This window comes from Thunnus maccoyii, chromosome 6, assembly GCF_910596095.1.
Source record: "Thunnus maccoyii chromosome 6, fThuMac1.1, whole genome shotgun sequence".
NCBI classification, from domain to species: domain Eukaryota; kingdom Metazoa; phylum Chordata; class Actinopteri; order Scombriformes; family Scombridae; genus Thunnus; species Thunnus maccoyii.
Window position 1 is genome coordinate 4,357,873 of NC_056538.1, and position 22,764 is coordinate 4,380,636.

The window sequence follows — 22,764 nt, forward strand, 5'->3', positions numbered from 1 at the left end:
TATTGAACTGTTTCAAATGGTCCTGAACATGACTATAAAGGACAGGTTCACAATGTTTTATGTCTGTCTTAAAACAATAGTCTGGTTTCCCATATGATCATTGAAACAGGTTTTTCTTGCTGTAATCATTCCTCCTGTTCATACTGACCATTAGAAGATCCCTTCATAATGCAATTACAATGGAAGTGATGAGGGACAAAATCCAGAGGCCTCGTTCTATGCAAAAATGTATTTAAATGTTTATCCAAAGCTAATATGAAGCTTCAGCGTCCAAATGAGTCAAATCAAGTAGATATCTTTCAACGTTACAGTCTTTTTAGCGCCAAAGTCCCTCTTTTTGTTATTATACTTCCACCACAGCTCAACAGATATCCACTTGATATGACTAACTCAGACTGCTGAAGCCTCATATAAGCTTCACATCAACGTTTAAATGCATTTTTGCACAATACGACCGTGTGTACTGTGGATTTTGGCCTCAATTACTTACATTGAAAGTATATTTGAAGGATCTTTTAACAGCCAGTATGAACAGGAGGAATGATTACAGTGAGGAAAACCTCTTTCACTGTTCATAAGGACACCTGACTGTTGTTTTAAGGCATACTTGAAAAATTGTAAATCTATCCTTTAAGTTATTTGTCTTAATGTTCTGTATGCTTACTGTTTATTTTACATAAAAGTATATTCCTTCAATTTTGTCTGGCATTCCCTTAACACTGTCAAGACTCTCGATGGACAGTTTAAAAAATAATTGACCAAAATCGATGCAGCAGAACCAGAGATATCGTCTTTTTTATTCCATGCATTCTGCTTCCTTGTCACAACCTAGCGCTGATATTACCCACAATGCAACTCGTCACCTGTCAGTTGAGTTGATGATTTGGGTGTGTTATGCCAGTAACAGCTAATTTAGCCTCAAGCAGAGATGAGGAGTGGGCTACAGATGTCTGGTAACCTCACTTCTTTCTAACTCTACACCCTCAGATTTGATTCATTTTCAAACTTGTAGTCTTCAACTCCAACTGATGCTGACTCAAGTGACATCACTTAAGGCAATTTATCAGATTTCACACAGCACCCTCTGGAGACACAAAAGGCTTAATACTACATATATTTCACATATGCAGTAGAACTCCCAAACACTTGTAAACACTCTGTTGTGTAAAATAAATTTGTGACAATTACTACTGAATGGTGGTTCATGGACAAATCTGACCACACCTTATACTGTATATGTTCTTATACATCTGAGTTGCACCAGGAAAAAAAACTGGTTTCTTGTGAAATCTGGTCTTATTTCAGAGAAACATGATAACACCTGTCTGTGCCAAGATATCACAATGAATTCAGCGATTGAATATCAATGTTGCATATAGATATGTATGTTTTTGTTTTTTTACATTTTGACAACGCTAGTCTAGCTGTTTCCCCAGTCTTTAATCTGGCTGAACATATCCTGATGTAGATATGCATGTTTCCCAGAATGTCAAATTATTATTTTAAAATCAAAACAAGGTTAATCATACCATATAAAGTTATACAACAAATCAATCAAATGACAAATGATGTGTTACTTAAGGTGCAATTTAATTTGACTACTTTTCCTTATGAATGCAATCAGTAGCCAGTTCTTTGAAACAAAATGGAGTCCATGCTAATGAGTTTCTCTCAGATAAACCAAAAGCTGTGAAAAGGAAGTCTCTCTCACATTACTGTAATACATTATTTGCATCAGCTATGTTTTAATTGATTTTTCATCATATGTTTGTCACACATTTGGTTGTTCATCTCATTCTCTTAAATGTTCAATCTTATTTGTTTCTGTTTCATTTTTCTTCCCTTTTTAAAAGAATGTTTATCTCTTATAGTTACAGTATTGTGCAGATTCAACTTAAACAGTATCAACACTGAAAGTAGATGCAACAGGGAGATTTGTGGTTAGAAAAGCTGTGACATCCCTGGGGGATTGTTAGCCAGCTTCAGGCTGTTATAAAGCCCGTCAGTCAACCCGCCACTTTGATTATTTTCAGTTTAACTATATGATATTATCGAGATAAGCAGTATGCACTGGGAGAAATGTAAGTACAATACATCATTTGTTGTTTTATTTACATGAAGTTAAAAAGCCTTGCATGGAGATTACCTTGCATTATTTTATATATACAGTTCATATTTTAATTGTTTCAATGATTAAATCTGCTTCTATTTTAGTAAAGGTGGTAATATAAAGAGCAGCAGAAGGTTTTCAAACTTTAAATCAGCGGAGATGTGAATCATCCAAAAAGGGTTTGACTTTAATATTTGGATAAGGTTAAACCTAATCTTTTGTACAATTTGTGTACGAAGCATCATCTCGTTGCTCACAGGAAGTAGACACAATAACATGAACACAATATAATGTGATTCAGTACAATCGCCCTGCATCGCTACCTCTGTCAGAGCTTTAATGTTCATTTTTAATACTGTCGATCAAGAGTTGCTGTTGAGTGAAAAATAGTTTAATTTACAGTACCTAGCTCAACTTGTTTGAATTAAACTTTGAATTTTGGCTGTTGTGTTTCATTTGCTAATCAGTGTTTAGTTCTTGGTTGTCTCTATAACATGTAGTAAAATGTTCAGTACGGGAGTTTGGGGTTTTTTGGAACACTGCTAAAAAAAGAAAACAACAAAATGCGACAACTTTTCCTGATGTGAACAACTCTGTGTCAGGACCAGTATTGAAACTGTTTTGTCAGACTTTTTTGGAAAGAGGAAGGTGGTAATTGGGAGGTTGGCTCTGTGTTGCTATTGGGCTGTAATCTTGATATGCAAAATGGCAGCAGGCCTCCACCACAGTAAAATACTGCACAGCTGTGGAGCTTCCTCTTTTGTGTTGGTTGAGTCCCTGTGCATGTGCCATGTTGTTTGTTTGTCTGTGTGTACTCATGTGTGATTGCCTGAAACAGATGAAAGAGGACAGTATCTTCTGTTCAATTTAATCGAAATTCAGATGTTCATTCTTTTGCATTTATTTCATCATTGCATTTACGCGGGCTATTTCCCTGTGTTCTTTGGCACAGCTTCTTGCATCTTAGGTTTTCTGGATAAAAGACCTTATTAAAACCTTATGAACGACAGGGATACTTGACAGATAGAAAGTGAAAGATTATGATATTTTTCTACCTAAATATTTCGAGTTGTAGCTCTCAGTCTTGGTAATAGTTAATTTATATGTATTATCAAAAATCATCACAGGTCTCAATCCATTTTCTCAACCCAAGGCTCTACATGTGCAACCGGGATTAACACAATAGAGAGTTGCTTTTCAACATCTTCAATGAAATAGTTTAAATGACTTATAGAATACGTAACCACATTTAACAGACATCAGTACACTGTGCTGTTGCTGTTATAAATTACTTTGCGTGATAAGCACCACACCTCTGTTTGTAGCACACTCCTCAAACTCCTTCAGTCCTTTCCCATGAATCTTTACAAACCTTTTGTTGCTGTTGGCTGCGTGACAGCTGCTCACTTCCCGACCTCCTGCAACACTAAAGCTGCTTGTGTATCTCCACAATGACTCCAGCACGTCTGTACAGTAGTCCTACAGTTGGTCAGTGTTTGGTCTGATTCATGATATGAAAAATTTGCTTCACACCATGTAATTACAAGTAAACTGAGACTTTGAAGGAATATCTTATAGACTTACAAATACTGTATTTACCGCACATATTTGAGCACATTTTTGGGAGTAAAACTGTGTTTATTTGCACAAATGTAAGCTGCAAACATTAGCATGTCAGCTAACTAGCATTTCATTAGCTAACTATATTTTTTGAGGTTACAGTCTTGTTCATAATAGAACATCCAGTGTATTATGCTACTACAGATGCCAGTGTAACAGAGCTTAGCATAACGTTAGTGGCTCTATCAGCTCTTTATTGAACTTGGGGAAGTTTAAAACCCAGCAACCCGAGCCAAACTTGTTATCTGAGTAAGCGTTATGTTCGCTAAACTCATTGGTCAGACCACATATTAAAAACCTTTTCTCTTGTAATCTTAAAAGAGGAATGTGCTGTTTGAAAATACAAACAATATAATATAAATTGAACCTCTCCTTGCTTGGAAGTAAGCAGCCAAATAGTCTGATCTTACATTTTTCTTTATTATACTGATAATTGAGGGACTAATAAACATACATACCAGAACAACTTTATTTCCATGTCTTCTACATGGATTATCAACTGCATTGTTTTGCCTGGAACATATAGTTTTAGCTTCATGTAGTTTCAGCCTCTCTTGTCTTTTAGCACAATATCATATCTGTAGTCAACAAATGCATATCTAAAATGATTTTAGAGAGGATTTTCCTTTGAAAACAAGTCAACTGGGAATATTAAAAAGTCAACATGTGACTGAATTTTCAACTGACCCATGGAGCTAACATTAGCTTAATTAGCTTAATTAGCCAGAGCCAATAAAATCTGCCTGCAACAGTTGTCATTTCAGCTGGCTAATCAATCCAGATAAAAACAAGACTTCGGCTTTTTTTTCATCTCTGTCTGAAATCAAGGACTCGCTGTTTCAAACATGAAGAATTTGGATGTTAAATCTGTCACCATTATCATTTTAAAGGGGACATTATGCTTTTTGTGGTTTTATATACTGTTATAATGTTGTATGTCTATATTAAACATGGTCAAAGTTCCAAAACTTTAGGTGAACGTATGTAAAATGCTGCCTGCAAGTCAAAGGCCAGGGCTTCAACGCTCTGTAGAGTTACCTCTGCTTCCACTTTGACCTGAGGTCAGATCATTCATCCATGCTCACAAATGGCTGTCTGTTCCGTAGCCTTTGTTGCTAAGGTTGTTCCATGGGCTGTTTGTGTTGTCCACTTGCATAGTGCATATCGGATTCAGGCTGAAACATGTGTGGATGTATTTGAGAAGTTGTATTTAAAGTAAAGAAATAGAACAAGAAGTGAAACCCTACTACTGTTTGTTCATGCAGCCTCCGGAGCAGGCAGAAGTCTGCCAAGTGGCAGTTTCCAGGAGCTAACCAGTCAGAACAGAGTGGGCTCATTGGGAAGGGGTACTTAAAGAGACAGGAGCTAAAACCGCCTGTTTCAGTCAGAGGTTGAACTGAGGGGCTGCATAAAGGGCCAGTATAAGATAAATAAAGTGTTTTTTAAAACTGAAATACATAAAAAGATATTCCAGTTGAGCCCCAGAATATGAATATAGACCTGGAAATGTACATGTTCTATCCTCTTTAAACTGTATGTGCCAGCTGTGTAGCAACAGTAACTTTGGGGGACTCTTTCTTTCTGCTAATCATCATGGACTTGTCACTATTCTCTTTTTGTCTAGAACGGCCACTTAGCCTGTCTGACCTATAGAAAATCCATCAACCAAAATCAAATCAATCAGCTACTGATAGGAATCTGGAGGAGATACTGTCAGGACACCCTCAGCCTAACAGCAGAGGTTAAGTAGAGGACAGAAACAGCAGCAGTCTGGACCGCAGGTCTCCCTCTTCTGTCACTGGGAGTGATTTGAACAACAGTTACAGGTTAAAGGTCAGAGGAGCAGGCTGGTAACTGGAAGTAAATTCTGAGCAGGAAAGGTGAACGGGGGAGTGCTCCTTTTCTCAACAGCTACTTTGGTGAATCCTCCAGTTTCGGTTGAAGTTGATGAGATGATTATCTTCCACATGTGCTCATCTACTGACACACACTTGAAAGTAGATTTTGGTAAAACAAACAAGAGACAAAGTAGTTTCTGTGCAATGGTAGAGCTGAAAAATTGCACAGTGTGATTGCTTACTATACCTGAGGGAATTAATGACTTCAAACAGTATTTGTTCTTACCATTTCTTCAGAGAAGGATGTGTTTGTTAATGTTAAAATGTTAACTTCTTGATAAGCTGTAGATCCATTTGTCAGTTACCACACCAAGCCCAGTTATCTGTTGCCAGTTCCAGTACAGTGACTGTGGACTGACTCACTGTGGGGGCATGATGAATGTGATATTAGTTGTACAATGTAGAATGCAACAAAACAGCAATAATGGTGATCATTGTGGGAACTGGGCATGGATTTTTTTGGTTACTTGGGACTGAGAGATAAATTAACTCTGACATATTGCCTCTGTGAACATGCCAATGTGATTTCGTTAGAATTACTCAAATGTACACCAGTATCGGCTCACACCAACAGCACCCCCACAAGCCCTCTGCAACAACCATTGCTGCAACAATTTGAATCAAACTTTTTGTGAAAATTGTTAAATCACACATGATATGATCACCACAGGATGTTGCCAAATTTACAAAAAGAACAGTCTCTTGGATCGATGTATCAAGTTTGGTGTTTCAGTTCCTGTTGGCAGATATTTCCTTCATAGTTTCATAGTTCTGTTAAACTATTGAACTTTTGACCTTTGATTATTATATAATCATGTCACTGAAAGACTGATGAGTGTGTGTCTGCGTTTGTGGCATCAAGGCAGTTTTCATTTGAACTATCGAGTGACAATCAACAGGAACTGCTCTCACACCACTGCAAATTATGATCTGCAGCAACAACAGTGGTTTATTGTTAACAGGACTTGTGTGTAACATACTGCACATACAGTAAGAAGCCTTTGGCAACAAGTGTGTAGACTCATTTACCCTTCTTCTAATCTAAGTTGTATTTCAGAGTGAAATATCTTGAAAACTATCCATTAGATTGTTGCGAAATATGTTAAAGATATTCATGATTCCCAGATAATGTTTCCTAATGATTTTGTCAACCCCCCAACATCCATCTATCAGGTCAAAATATTAATTTGCCCTATACTTACTGATGACTAATAACTAAATACCTGTAACATGACAGCATGACATCCTTATCCACCCTAGTTTTACTTGGTGTTTGATGCCATTTAGCAAATTTAGCATATGAATGGGCTACCCTGCTAAAAGTCAGCATGTTAGCATTATCACTGTGAGCATGTTAGCATGCTGATGTTAGCATTCAGCTCAAATCATCGCTGTCCCAAAGTACAGCCTTACAGAGCTGCTAGCATGGCTGTGGACTCTTAGTCTTGTTGTACTAACTGGGATATATTAATGATACCAAAGACAACAGTTTGATGCTTAAACTAGACCTATAAGAAATGAAAGTTGCAAAATACAGTCACAAACAAATTATAAGAGGTTGTTAGAGGTGACAGTGGCTGTCTCACCAGATCTCAAAAAAGATGTGATTGGATAACAAATCAGCTCAAACATTTCACTATTATGGAAAAAACTATGTCTCAATTATTGTGTTATTGATAATTCATTCATGCATTGTACACATCAATAATTGTTGTGCATCTGGCAAAACTGAACAAATGAACATGACATATGTAGGACTGATGGGGTGAGTCTATGTCTCAGTATCAGTGTAGGTGACATGCCTGCATATGGGAATGCAAAAAAATGAAAGTAGAGTTAAGTGGAAGGGGGAAGGTGAAAGTCAGAGTGATGAAGACATATGGTGCAGATCACTTTTCTTGGTGTTTGCACTCACTGTTTGAGCCTTTCTCAGGTGACTACACAATTTTGAAAAATGCTTATAGTTGAGTCACTCAGCCGTAGACAGGAAGATTGGGGGAGATCTGACCAATTCCTGTCCTAACCAGATCAAATTCTATCCATTTACTACAGACTACTGCAATCTGCTATCAAATGTGATCTGACTGATGGATAGAATGGTTAGAACTGAAAATATGTCCCCTGTGTAATCAAATAAAACTGATCAAATAGTGAGCTGTAGCCTTATGGTCTATGAAGTTCCAGTGTTGTATGCACAGTACACATATAGATCACCCTCCATCTGCAGAGAGCCCGCGCTGCTGCAGTGCTACAGGGAAAATGCCATTACTTTCAACGACTTTGTAGCCTGCGGCTGTACTGACCGATGTCATTGTCTGCAGTGTCACATGTACTTTACTGTTACTTTGAGTTTATTCAAAAGAGGCCCTCTCTGTCAGATCCGATTTCTTCTCATGCTTATACTTGCAGGAAGTCACTGGTTGTAAACATTTGGACGTACTGAGAGACCATCTAGCCTGAAGTTTTTTGTCAGCCTGGCTCCAGAGGACACTCTCACCCATCAGTCAAATATTCAAATGAATAGACGTGTATAAGCACAGAAGATCTTTATAATGGTGTTGTTAGCTGTTACCTCTTAGGATTGGTTTAACTCAACCAATGTGTTTCAAATCAACAGCAACCACAGCATGTAGGTTAAATTGCTATTTGCAAAAAAATCAGAGACATATGAACACACACACATCCTATATATATGATGTATATATATATATATATATATATATATATACATACATATATATATATATATATATATATATATGTATGTATATATATATATGTATATATATATATATATAAGATGTAAGGCATTTAGAAGTCTCATAGTTATCCATAGTCATTCTACCTGTCGTGCACACAAGTGATAAAATGGATGGAGTGTGTGGTTGTAGTTGTGGCGTGATTACTGCAGTCTGTATTGTTTTCTATCTAAGCAGAGTAGAAATAATGTTAATAAAAAGAATCTAAAAATCTGACAAAAATTACTCTGACTGTTGTAAATATAACTTTGTGTGTATTTAATTAGTTTAATACTTTGCAGAATTGCCTGAAATATTAACTCAATACTTTGATTTTCACTAATACTTCAATACTAAATCTATTACTCCACTGTGATAGACTTGAGTAGCTATTTGCAGTATTTTGGACAAATTTTAGATGTCCAATGAATATATTTGCAAAACAGCCTCCACACCGCCAGTTAGTATTTAAGTCCTCCTATTTAACATTCATAAGCAGTATATAAAAGTTATAAATGGTTAATAACACTATGATGTAGTTATAAGCAGATATAGCAACTATAACTCCACCCATAAGTGGAGGTTGATGTATAAACAGGATAGGATAGGTGTTTAAAAGGATACAGTAGTAGTCCATATAGCAATACTATATGTCTAACTATCTATGATGAAGGATGTGAGATACTTGTGCAACTTTTGTCACATCCTATAATAGAAATACATATGTACATAAAATATATTTGATGGGTTTATTCTTGTACTGGTGTTACTGTCAGTTTCAGTGTTCACAGTCTGAACAAATACATCTCAGTGAGGCTATAGGCTGCCTCTGTACATAAACTCTGTGAACTCATCATGTCCATCACAGCGACTGCGTCTAGATAGTTGTAGGGAAATCAAGTTGTGTGTATCCATCTCTCTCTGTTTCTCTGTGTGTCTCTAGCGCCATCATCATCCCTGGCCAGGTCTAGGCCATACCAAGGCGTTCGAGTCAGAGACCCGGTCAAAGAGCTGCTGAGGAGGAAGAGAAGTCTGGAGCCACACAGCACCAAGACAGTGCCCCCTCCTGCGGTGAGGACACCATGACAACACAACACATGACATTAACATGATTTTACATGATGCATTTTGATGATGAATTCATTTCATGATCAGTTGCACATTATTACTTTTACTCCAGGTTTGTGACATTTAAAATGAGGTGTACATAAATTAAATAAATGATATATTGCCAAGATTCTGGATTCCTCAGCTACAATTACATACAGTACTGACAAATTTTATATATTTTATATCCCCACCCTTCCTTTCAAAGAAAATCATTTTCCAAACAGTCATGCAGGTACTGGAACCGCATGGTTCCCTGTCCCTTTATCACGACATCATTACTCATTAAACAAATAATCACCACAGGATTTACTGCGGGAGCAGTTATGGAGCAATGATTGCTCAAGCTCATGTGCTGTCGGACTAATCAAACATTTCAGACCTGTGCTTTGTGAGATCTTCAGTAGCTACTCTGTCAAGTGACTCAATTCTAATAGCAGATACTCAAATACAAAATTAAACTCAAAAATATAGAGCTTCTAAAATAAAAAAAATAAAATAAATAAAATTGAACAATTGTGCAGAATCACTTTTATATGTATTTGTCTCAAAAACAAAGCAGGGCTGTGACAGTCACAGTGGGTCTTTAGCTGAACTCAAGTTCATTAACTTTTTGGGGGTGTTGTCATAGATTCTGCGGTGAACACAGACTTTTTTCCCAATATTTTCTTTAATGTTCTCCTGAATAATGCCTTAATAACCTGTTGCATTTCTAAGAATGCTTTCTAGCGCTCTGATAATATATATTACCATTATTCTCCAGGCTGACAGTTTTCACTCATCAGAACTGTCAAGAAAATAAGTAGAGTGAAAGATCTTTACGCCTTCTGCTGAGATCAAAAGAAATGCACATACTGAACCTCCTGATGCATGTTGTTGGTTGTAAAAGTGAACTCTATGAGGCAGATGCTGGAACATGACACATTAAGATCAAAATTTCTTTCTTTTTTGGGAATAACTGGAATATTTTTCACCAAATTACAGATGGCATTCACAAGAGCTGAAAGGAAGGGCCCCTGTGGGGCCTTTAGGATGTGAGCAGTCAGGACCCAGAGACTATCCCAGAGCGCAGGGGGGATTTTGTCCTTATATAATCCAGGTGTTTTTCCATGACAGTTACAGCCATTCCCTGCATGGCTCCAGGGCTGGGCACACAGCCCTATGCAAAATAACTCGCAGCCTTGCCAAAGAGCCCTCCCACTTGCTATTTATTACACCTACTAGACCTGGAGAAGACAGACAGTGCACACAAACACAAACACACACACATAACATACACACGCAATCCATGACCCCCCCCTCAAAAAACCCCCACACTCTTTGATAAGAGGGAAAGACACAAACCATAATCTGATACTAGGTGTATTTGTATGTTATCTCCTAGTTAGTTGTAAAATGTAATTGATAATACTCATCTTTCACTCGGAGAGCATTTCTTTGGAACATGAAAATAGCTTTTGAAACTTGTTGGATATCATCCAGAGGTTCTTGAACCTCGGTTTTCTCCATTTATTATGAGGAGAATTCATTTTTTTACTTTTATCTTTTAGGGAGCCTCTTTAAGTTTAAATATCCAGTTTTGGAAATTAATCCAAAATTTGTAATCACTGTTATACTGTGTTCATGTGCATCAAACCATATTGAAGGAATAGCTCAACATTTTGGGAAGTATTTGCTTTCCTGCTGAGAGTTAGATGGGAGGATGAATACCGCTCTCATGTCTGTACACTACAAAAACAAACACATAAAAAAAACCTACAAACATGTACAAAAAACCCCCCAATATGTAAAAACTAGTTGTTTGCTGGAACTATTTCTTGGCCAGCTGCAGTGGCTTCCTGGAATCTCCACTGGTTGCCTGACAAGAGTCTAGGGAGTCACTGGCCCGGCCAACAAATAGTTCCAGCTCAAAGGAACACTGTAACTTGCCTTGATACACTTTGGTTTGTGTACAGATTAAATAAACTAGATATAACGTGTTAATTTTTCAGCTTTTGAGGTGTATATTTAGGTGTATATATTTGTTTTTATCTCTGGACAAAGCCAGGTTAGCAGTTTCCCCTTGCTTCCAGTCTTTATGCTAAGCTAAGCTAACCTGTTGTTGGCTGTAGTTTCATATTCAGAGTACAGACATAAGAGTAGTATTGATTTTCTCTTCTAACTCCAAGCAAGAAAGCGTATGTATTTCCCAACTACCTCTTTTAAAACAAACAAAAAGCAATCAACATCAAGATATTATGCACAATAACATTAGCTATAGCTATTAAAGGGTTTGTTCACCCAAAGTGTCAGTAGTGGTATTATACCATGCAGGTAGTTTTGGTTTGAACTACGGCTTACTTGCAAAAACCCACAGAGCTCATTGCGAGTTTTCACTGGAACTACCTTCTATGAAGAAAATAGTCCATATGAATGCAGTTGATAGGGAGATCTGTAGGTTATTGAGAGTAATGGGGACACAAACTGTTTTAAAAATTTTTAAACATCATTTTCCTATACTGTGAGGTCCTTCACCTTTATTGCATTGGAGTGAAGGCTAAAATCTCTCAGATATTTAAAAACCTGTGCATATTGACCCAAAATATGAATGTAGGTGAATAGGCCCTTAAATGAAGAGTTTCTCAGTTTAATTCAATGGGGAGGTCTTATTTTTTTCAAATTAGCATGGCGCTACGTGAAGGGAGGTGAGCTGACATTGTATAAGGGAATTATTGTTCAAGCAGAGAGCTTTGGTTTGAGATTCTAGTGTTTGTTAATCTGTGTTCTTAAAAGCACACTCAGTTTACAGTTAAACACACCCAGTCAGCATTTACCTTACCTCTGTTGGTATTAGGCTTATTGGTGTTATAAGAGCAGAGCCATCCCTCAGCCTCCAGCAGGAAAACCATATCTGTGGAGGGAAAATTGGTTGTTTATTTTCAAGAAAGCTTTTCTGATCATTCATGCAACAGCAACAATTTCTGTCAAAAGTGCCAGAGTTTTATTTTTTCAGATGAGGCCTATCACTCTCAACACTTGAGTAAAATGAAATTAGAGGAGCTCAGTAATCTTTCTCGTCTTTAGTATAATTATCGAGGGCTGTAACTTTCCCCCCTCTGTCAAAGCCCTGACACAAGTCAGCTCCTCTGCAGTCCTTCAGGCATCTGACAGCACATGCCCCGCTGCCTCTGAACATGCCCCATTGACTGACTGCAGGCAGCAGGATGCAGTCTTTCACAGCTGCTTGTGTCAAGCAGTACCCAAACACTGACATAAGCTGTCACTACTACTTTTTACTCTCTTCACACTACAGATTATGTACTGTGCTGCAGCTTATTACACACTCAACCGTATAGGGCCCATACTGTACAGAACTAATGTATTTTTTCAAATATGCATACAGATGTCTTTCAAGAGAGATTATACACTAGTTCTGCATGATGGACATCTGGGTGTGTACATTCAACACAGAGAAAAGAAACACAGGTAGCGGAGGAAGAGACGACTGGGCAGAGTCATTGAAGTTTATTTATCATTCTAGGTATAAGAAGACAGGATGTAAAAACTCACAGCATAGGCCTATGTTTTATGTTTTCAGCAACTACTGTCACAACACAACTGGATTACAAATGAACATAAGTTGCAAAATGTGAATCACATGCTTATATATTAATCGTTTGCATTGTACAGCACTTTGTAACTATGGTTTTGAAAGGTGCTTTATAAATAAAGTTTACTTACTTTACTTATAAAGTTGAACAATCAGGTGCATTCAATAGAGGGAAAAAAAGTTCAAATGAGTTCATTGATTTAATCTGTCTACAGATGAGACTAAAGGTGCTGGCATGTGTGTTGTGTGATGCAGCGGCTCAGAGCCCAAGACAAACATCCCTTGTGGGACAATAAAGCATATCTTATCTTATCTGTCAGACAGTGAACAGTTGCCACGGTTGCCTAGCTAATTCGCACTTAACACAAAGTACAGCTGAGGCTGATGATAATGTCATGAGTTTTGCAGGTATTTGGTCATAATCTAAAGTATTGGGACAAAATAAAAGTTTGACACAATGATGGGACTAGATGAAAAGTCACAAGATCAATGTTATTACATTTCATCCTCTTGGGACCATGAATTTCTGTTGTAAAATTCATGACAATCCATCCAATAGATGTCAATATATGGCTAGATAAGATAAGCTATGAATATCAACCTCATGGTGGCGTTAGAGGAAAAGTCAGGGGATCATCATCATCAGTAGGATTCATTATTCAGGGACCATGAAAGCTTCATAGCCATGTAATAGCTGTTGAGATATTTCAGTCTGTACCAAAGTAATGAATCAACCTGGTCTCTTCAATCTACATACAAGTAAAACAACTTTACACTTTCAAATTCCTTGCAGTGCATAAGCCAAAGTCCAATTTTGCATGCAGGTGATACACCAGTCCTTCCCTTTAACTTCTGTGGACAAAACAGCTGCCATTCCTTTTATTCTTGGTGGAAAATGAAATATTTTAAAATTGTTTCGGCATTAAAATGTGTTTTGATAATATTTTTAGTGAGAAAAGTGCATTTTTTGTTTTTTTGTAGGCTTTCTATCATTGCTATGGTGGTTGCTATAGATGCTGCTGTCGCTGAAACCATGTAGTTGCATATTGTGTAGTTATCTGAGCTGTTATGTTATTTGTGTTATTTTATTTATTTATTTAATTTATTTTTGGGCGCCACAGGGATAATGTATTTCTTCTTTGCATTTATGACAGACTGCATCAGTCTGATGGGTGGACCAGAGGACCTGCTGTTGGGAAGTTGTTCATTTTCCTCACTGTCAATTTTAATGATATCCTCAACATTTCTCAACACAAAAACATCAAAGTGTCCTTGATATCTAAGAATACGATGGATTAATGTCAAGGCCGTTTGTTTTAATTATTTCACCTTTGATTCTGAGAAATCAAGTTTTTTTTGTCAGCTTTTGATAGCCAAAGTGGCTATATTACCCAGGAGCCTCATCGACCGTTACTATGGAGACAAAGACAGTCCACTTTGCATTACTTTACACACACACACACAATGTTGGCTGAACATTTTGAATCATGAGAAACATCTTTACTTTTTCTTAACAATGGATCATCTAGATGCAGCGTAATTACTAGTTGAGCTGTACTAGATATTTGATATATTCAGTAGATATATCTTTTTACAACCCACCCTGCTTTGCAAACCGGAAGAACTACAACTGTGGTGCTGATTTGTATCAAGCTGCATGGCGTGGCTCTAGGGAATTGTATTTTTCCTAGAATTGGAGGTTGTATATACTGAATTGAAAGTACACTGATGAGTTTGAGGGGAGGGTAAACACATTAGTGTAATCAGATTTTAAATATCTAATTGTTAGATGGGTGAAAATTAATTTTAACCATATTTTACCTATATCTGATAGCAAACCCAGTTGTTGATTATACTCACATGATAGCCGAGGTCAAGAGCTCTCTATAACTGTTGGTCTCATGTCTTTGGCCTGTTTTGTTGCTGAATTATAAGCCTTCAAACATGCACTAAGGTCAAGGTTCAAAGGTCAGTATTTCAAAGCAGGAGCCATGTAGAATCTTCATACTGACATATGTTACTCTGCAGGTTGAGACCTTTCCAATGATGTATTTGGTTTAGCTCCACAATAAAGTTTTAATTTTCTCATTTCATGGACACAAACCATCCCAGGCCTAGTTTCAGAGAAAACCTTGAAAGCCCAAGATATAAAATGAAGCTTTTTGTTTGTTTTTGTTTTTTTTTAGTAGAAATAATGACCAAAATGAGTCACCTTCAGAGATTACAATACTGCTGATAATCTAGGGTCAGGGTGAGCGCTGAAAAGACCTCTTCTCATTCCCAGGTCGTCAAATACCAAGGCATGCAGAAGCAACTATTTACATAACCCTGGAGATTTTTTGTATATTTATTTTTAGGATTTTATGTCAACATGACATAATCCCTTTAATCAGGATCTGTTTTATTAGTCAATGCAAGCATACAAAGAATGTGTCTTGGTGTTTGCTCCCAAAAAACACAACACAGGAAAAAAAAATAGACAAAAGTAAATTAAAATCAATGATAATGAAATAATATCAGTAATATTAAAATGAAATTGAATTTTTAAAATATATTTACATAATAGAATAGTAATAGTTTTGAAAGAGGATATAAAACTTGAAATTAAATATTGACTGCACAAAGGAAATGTGGGCTGTGCTATGGACAAAGAAATGAAGTGTATGAAATATATGAAGGTGACAAGAGTAATAATTAAATGTGAAATTTGCATAAATAATGTAACAGTGGAGGTTGAATGTAATGCACATTCTAAAGTCCACTTTGATGAAATATATGTAAGTGACAAATGCAGGGATTAAATGAGGGATGTGAAATATAAAGTCTAGTTTGATAACCTCGTCTTCATCCTGTTTATATGGCCATATAACATTAACCTATTGTATTGTTGAGTTATCAAGGACACTTTCGTGTTTTTGTTTTGAGAAATGTTAAAGATATCATTAAAAGAAAACCTTAACACAAGTACAGTGAGGAAAATACTTCCAGGCGGGTTCTCTGGTCAGCCAATCGCAAAGCTTCAAATTCTGGATTTCAAATTCAGTTCATCCCTGAGCCACTCTAAAATCTATGTTTTTTATTGAAAGAGCATCATCAAACAGTTACATAAAACAACACAAATAATATAACAGCTCAGATAACTACGCAACATGCAACTACGTGGTTTCAGCAACAGCAGCATCCATAGCAACCACCATAGCAACAATAGAAAGCCTGAAACAAACTATACATTATACACACTCACTGCATGAAGATTATAAAAATAAAATGCACATTTCTCACCAGAGATGCTATCAAAATGTATTTTAATGCCAAAACAATTTTAAAATATTGCATTTTCCACTGAGAATAGAGGGAATGGCAGCCATTTTTTTCTTTTTTTGAGCAGAAACAGAAACTTGACAGTCACTTGACATGGACACAGGCCAACGTAGCTATTACACATTTTGAAGTGAGACTGGGGACACATCAGCTCTCCAAGAAGTTATTGGTGTGTATCACCTGCATGCAAAATTGGACTTTGGTGTATGCACTGCAAGGAATTTGAAAGTGTAAAGTTGTTTTATATGTATGCAGAATGAAGAAACCAGGTTGAATGGCTAAAAACAGTTTGGGATAATGCTGACATATTTATAGTCCCTGTTAAATTAAGCTCTCTCTAGGTTAGCTCGGTTTTTTGAGGTAATATGTCTGTATATATTGCGGCCTGGTAGCCAACACTGTTCAGAACAGCACAAGGTCAAGGTTTAGAATCACTAAAAGATCACACCATCAACTGGAGAATCTAAAACATCAATGCTAAACATTGGTTTTTGATGTCACTCAGAGTTTATCTAGAGCCACAATTTGGGACAATTTACACATTCATCAATCATATATAAATAATTTAATTGTAGAAAAGGTAGACATACAGAATTCTGCAACACTGATCTCCTCAATAAACCACAATGCACTGCAGCCACAACCACCATCTTTACAAATCTGTCAACTACTTTTGTCATTTTAATAAACAGGCTTGACTCTCTTTGCCATTGTTCTGAAGCTTTATTACAATATGGCTATTTTAACCTCCACATTTTAGTATGTCTTCATACTGTGGATTGTGGCTGCTGAGAGGCATTGTGGGATATGTAGGACATTATGAGGCGGATTTAGTGAAAGTGGATTTAATAGAAACGCAGAGCAAGATTAACAAGAAAAGGATACAAGTAATTACAAATGACACCTATAATACGATAAAAAAAATAAACTTAAGGTCCACATACTTGGTTTTTCAGGGCTTTCAACTACATCTTAGGGTCGTCCTCATCTGATGGAATTTGCTTAGTTGTCACGGAGATAGCCTTGTGACCTATGTGGGTTAAAACTAAAGATTTTTTTGTCAAACTACTGTTTCCAGGATTAAGGGTGAACTTTCAATCCCTGGTGTTCATCTGAATTGACAAAATAAAGATATATAATACAGTAGGTTGAGAGGTTTTGAGAGTTAAATCTTTCTTTAACCTTTTTTTAAATCTCTTAAATCTCTTTAAAGCTATTGTAGAAATACTCACTTTACTTGAGGTCAACAGGTCTTTGTATGCTCTAACAATTGTTCATAGTCTTACTAATCTACTACCATCCCTGAGTGCAGCTGGACTCCACCCTCTCTCCACACCTGTACTGGTGTAACACAAGTGTGCCCATTGTGCCTTCGGGGGATATAATATCCATTTACGCAATCGGATCAATTATTAAGTTGCAGCCTGAGCTTTTTCAGTAAACTAGTAAACTGTAGAAGACATTTATCCATTGTTTTCTGCCTTGATAAGATCTAAGGCCTAATCTTTTAGCTCACTGATATGTAAATAAGAGTATCCATGTCCAATGAGAAACATAAATGTAGGTCCATGAAATGACACATACAGTACACCAGTAAGTAACCAACCAACGCATAAGTTAGACAGTTAGAGGTTAACCACTTCTGTCCCAGTTGAAGACAGAATTACAAACTTTAACTGGAAAGAACTTCAGATGCTGTAATTTTGTTGTATCACCAGTCAATTTATCTCACTTTATTGAACATTTAAAAGTTTTTATGTGTTAAAAATCTCACAACATTCAGCTTTGATTACATCTGACTCAACGTCAAGAGACAAATTCTTCATGTCCACACCTGCATGTGAATACACAAACAATATAACAAATTCTGGCTTGTATCTGTAACACACACAAACACACACTTGCACGCTTTAATTATGATCCAGTCTCAGCTGCTGTTCACACCTGGCCTTGATCTGTACCAGTGTAAATACTTCATATTTATATATCAACATGACAGAGCAGTCCAGAGATTCTACTGCAATTTGTTGACATATTCAGCTCACTTTCTTCACTGATGTAATCTGTTCTTTTTTCAGGATGTGGCCACACACAACAACCAGTCATTGTACACGCAAGGTACTTGTTCGTTCTTATGCCTTTTAGTCAAACAGCTGCATCTGAGCGTTACCAGACACATTTACCAAACTGATTTCTGTAAGTTAAGCATGCATCCCTGCCTGTTTTCAATACTCACATTCAAACTTCTCTGTGCATTCAGGCATCTTTGGCTCTGATGTTGCCAGCAGTTCCCCAGCTGACTCATTGGTTGCAGTCAGTGATGGAGGGTTGCAGTGTGCAGGATGGAAAGCTGCGCCGCCTGCCACCAGCACTGGGCTTCAGCCTGCTGTATCACACTGGTCTTCATCTGACTACAACCAGCAGGACACCTCAGCTCAGACTCTGGCCTACCCAGCCGCCCCCACCCTGACCGCTGATGTGTATATGCAGACTCTGTGCCCCAGCTACACCATGCTGACTTACACACACACGCCACTGCTCACTAACTTCGGGGTGAGTAGGAGACGACTTCATGAGTGAACAAAAGTATGTTTTAACTTATTTAGCGTGTAAAAAAACTACACTGGTCAAATCTCAAAATGGGGCTGAAAAAAAACCCAGAAATCATCCATAAGCATCCATAATTCATTTAAGTTCCCCTATTTATCATTTATAAGCAGTATATGAACAATTAATAAATGGTTTATAACACACTATAATGTATTTATAATCAATATTGAATACAGATATAAGGACATTTTTTGGTGTTTATTGGTACTTGTCAACAATTATAACTTCTCCTAAGAAGATATATTTTACATTATCAAAATTATTTTATATTATATTAAGTGTATTTTACTATATTGTCATTCATTATCAGTTTATATAGCAGCCTCCACTTATGGGTGCCCACAGCAGGAGTTATAGTTGTTGACAAATACTTAAAATTACATTATAGTGTGTTATAAACCATTAATTAACTGTTAATATACTGCTTACAATTGCTTATTAGGGGACCTAGAGTATCCACCTAAAATATAGTTTCTTTTTTTACAGACTTTTTTTTTTTGGCATTTTGCCTTTATTTAATAGTTGAAGGTGCAGAGAGACAGGAAATATGAGTAGAGAGAAAAATTTAGTACCTAGCTTTTTAGTTTCACAGAAAACAGCAGCTGAAATCACTGCAGTTACACAGAATTACAAAGACAAGTCTTCATTACAAAAAAAGTACCGAAATGTTTGCAAAAATCTCCTCAGACCACTCCTGCTGCAACTATGACTGTTCCATAACTTGGAACTGTTTCACCAAAATATGCTACAATATAACAAGACACATTGCTTACGTTTTTAGCTTATGCTTGTACTTGAAATGTGATCATATCTCACCACACAAACTACACACAAAAGCAATGCATACAGCCAGATGTTGGAGATAAATAGTGAGTGAAAAGAAAATGTTTGGAACATACCAAGCATATTAAAACAGACAGCAGAAAAGTCTTTCTGATACATTTTCTACCATAAAAACCTGTCACTATTGTAGTACAGTTGGACTGACATGAATACCAACTGACAGTAGCTGCTGCTCTCTATGAAGGAGCAAACTACCAACTTTAAACAGCCACCTTTCAAACCTAAAGTGAGTAATAAAGAAAAAAAGCATGTTTGGGGTGAATTCCTAACTTTTTCAACCTTACTGATCTACTGGTGAGTCATTTAAAATGTATCTACAGAACTCTAGTAGAGATCCCAGGGTTTCCAAAGATATACAGCTATGAAATCATCTTGGTTTTGAATATTTTATGGAGTGAACATCATATAACTTCGGTGAAAACTGGAACTGATATAGAATATATATGATACTGATAGTGTGGATTAGCGGAATTTTACAATCTTAAAGCTAGGAGGAAAGAAAAGGGGAAAACTGGAGTTGAACACGTTAACCCTCTATAACCTCAAGGATTTGATTGGTAGAGATTGTTGAAAGCAAGAGAGGCTGACTATTAATCATTATAAATCACCTTAATGATTTAGTGAACTTCTGATGACTGTGTTGTTTTTAATATATATTTTGGTCATATTTGTTGTTCCAGACCATACCTGTGGCCCCAACACCATCCTCCCTCCCTCAGATGGAGCTCCCGGACTCAGGGCTGACCTACTTCCCCTGGGCCCAACCCCTTACCACCATATCCACCATGCCCAGCCCTGGGGTCCAGTTTGCCCAGGGCTCCACAACCCTGCCTGGATCACCTCTGGTCCACATGCCTTTGTCCATGTCTTTAACCACCATGATCCCTCAGCTGGAGGCCCAGGGTACGGATCCTCATCCCCAGATCCTGGACCTCCCGCAGCGTTCAGACCACCAGCTGAACCCTGAGACACAAGGCCAGACTCTGGATGAAGATCCAGTTGTAGAGCCGGAATCACCAAACCTACTGGATAAACTTCTGGAGGATCAAAAGGAAGATGGTGAAGAGGAGGGCAAGGACTCGTACAGCAGCTCGCTCTTCATTCCGCACGTCTGATATTGTTCATTTTGTTTGTAGAAGCAGTATTTTTTCTGTCCTAGGCCTTTTTGTCTTTCCCAGGGCCAACATTTTGTCTTGTTAAATACAGTAGATAAACATTTTATTATAACTTGAGTCATCATGTTGGAAGTGAAGATGGACAGAACAAAGAGCAGAAAAACGAGTGGTCAGATGATCACTTTCACCCTCATGGCACACAACTATGGCAGTAGTACCGTAGGTCAAAGTTGAACAAGGAAGTTGATATTTAAACCGTGATGGAACACTTTGGGTAATAATTTACTGTTTGCCTTCATTTTTTTGATTGGCTAATGTTTTTTTTATTCTGGTCATCTGATATCTTTTTAGCTATGTCGTTTTGTTTTCCGATTGCAGGAATTAATTAAATAAGTCCAACACAATCATAACTGATATGAATAATGGTCAAAGCTTAGCAAATAAACTGAAATTATTCAATAATGCTATTAGTTGCACTTTCCCTGTAGTGACAGCTAAAATACCTTCTCCTACAAGTGTTATTTTTTTGTTTTTATGTATGAGATGTAGCGAAGAGAAAAGCCACTTAAAGTTAGCATGCCTGCTCTTTTATTTGCTAAATGCTGTTTAGAGGTATTTTATGCTCACATGATGCACTGTAACATAAATACTTGGAAATACTTTACTATGAATCATATCAAAGTGATGGGATGTGTGAATGTTTTAAGGCTGATTTTAATGTGTGTATAATATATTATTGCTTTTAAGATATTCATGATGACAGGTGGGGCCTTTTTGCAGCAAAATTTGCCATTAAAAACAAGATGATGTCGTCTTAGTAAAAAGGAGTTGTCAGAAACAGTTACACATTTAGCCTTGATGTCATTGATGCTGCCAGTTAACCAGAGCATGGGGAATTAGTATGTTTTCTTTTTTTCTGATTGATGATTTACATCAAACTAGAACAGGAACTGGACTCATGCATGTTGGGGCAAGTTGATCAAGAAGGAACAAAGATTAAATAACAGAATAGGCACTGACTGCCAGTATCTGTCTCCACAATCCATGATATTGTACACAACATGGAGTTTTCAAATGGAATGGGGAGGTTTCGATAGCTAACAAAAATGTGATAAAGATGCGGGATTGCCGCTTTGCCCAATATTTCTTCACCTGAATGACAGTGGAAAAAGGGAATGAAATGCCAAATATTACATTTCCATAAGAGATACACAGAGAATAATGTTATTACAGAGATATGATAGTGGTGTGATGGTGCAGGTGGTTACAGCAGGAATGTTGGGGAGAAGAACAGACAGTAATTCAGTGGATACTAAAGATGAACTACTCTAGATAAAAAATAACATTTTAATGCCATCTGGAGCCACCAGTATGCTAAGCTTTAAATTTCAGTAAATGTTGCTGCTTAAATTAGCTTTTTATGTTGTTGCTCAAGCTGAAATTATACTTGTTAGTAAGAAATTTCTGATTTTCAAGGATCTTGTTTTTTATATTACAGCAGTGTTCATTCAACTGTCTTATGCTGTACTTGACTTTGCCATGGTGCTTGTGCTTGCTCTTGGCAGTAATGGCCTCTGAAACTCAGGGGTTTTCCCCAAGGGGAAACTGACATCGTGAGAGGGGCAGCAATTCATCTGTCAGAGCCCACACCTGGAAACACCTGAGATCGTATCACAAGGGAGAAAACGTGCTGGCCCTGCGCATGTGATGGGAACATGTGAAAAAAAAGTTGTCTTTGGCTGTGATTCCTCATGCAGAACTAAAAATTGTGAAAATAACAAAACAAAAGCGACCAGTAGAGGTGGCACCTGAA

General features: G+C 37.2%; 1 protein-coding gene across 1 annotated transcript; it reads left to right on the top strand.

Moving 5' to 3' along the window:
• The first annotated feature begins 1,998 nt into the window (after positions 1-1,998).
• On the top strand, positions 1,999-22,475 carry LOC121898264 (POU domain class 2-associating factor 1). The gene is made up of 5 exons (XM_042413239.1): positions 1,999-2,081; positions 9,310-9,437; positions 18,462-18,501; positions 18,644-18,936; positions 20,517-22,475. The coding sequence occupies exons 1-5, from the start codon at positions 2,066-2,068 to the stop codon at positions 20,949-20,951; spliced, it is 912 nt and encodes a 303-aa protein (XP_042269173.1). The 5' UTR covers positions 1,999-2,065; the 3' UTR covers positions 20,952-22,475.
• Positions 22,476-22,764: the final 289 nt, after the last annotated feature.

Excerpts from the sequence above, each read along its gene's own strand:
- LOC121898264 (XM_042413239.1), top strand. Across the intron at positions 9,438-18,461 it reads AGACAGTGCCCCCTCCTGCG|GATGTGGCCACACACAACAA; the intron begins GTGAGGACACCA and ends TTCTTTTTTCAG. Across the intron at positions 18,937-20,516 it reads CACTGCTCACTAACTTCGGG|ACCATACCTGTGGCCCCAAC; the intron begins GTGAGTAGGAGA and ends TTGTTGTTCCAG.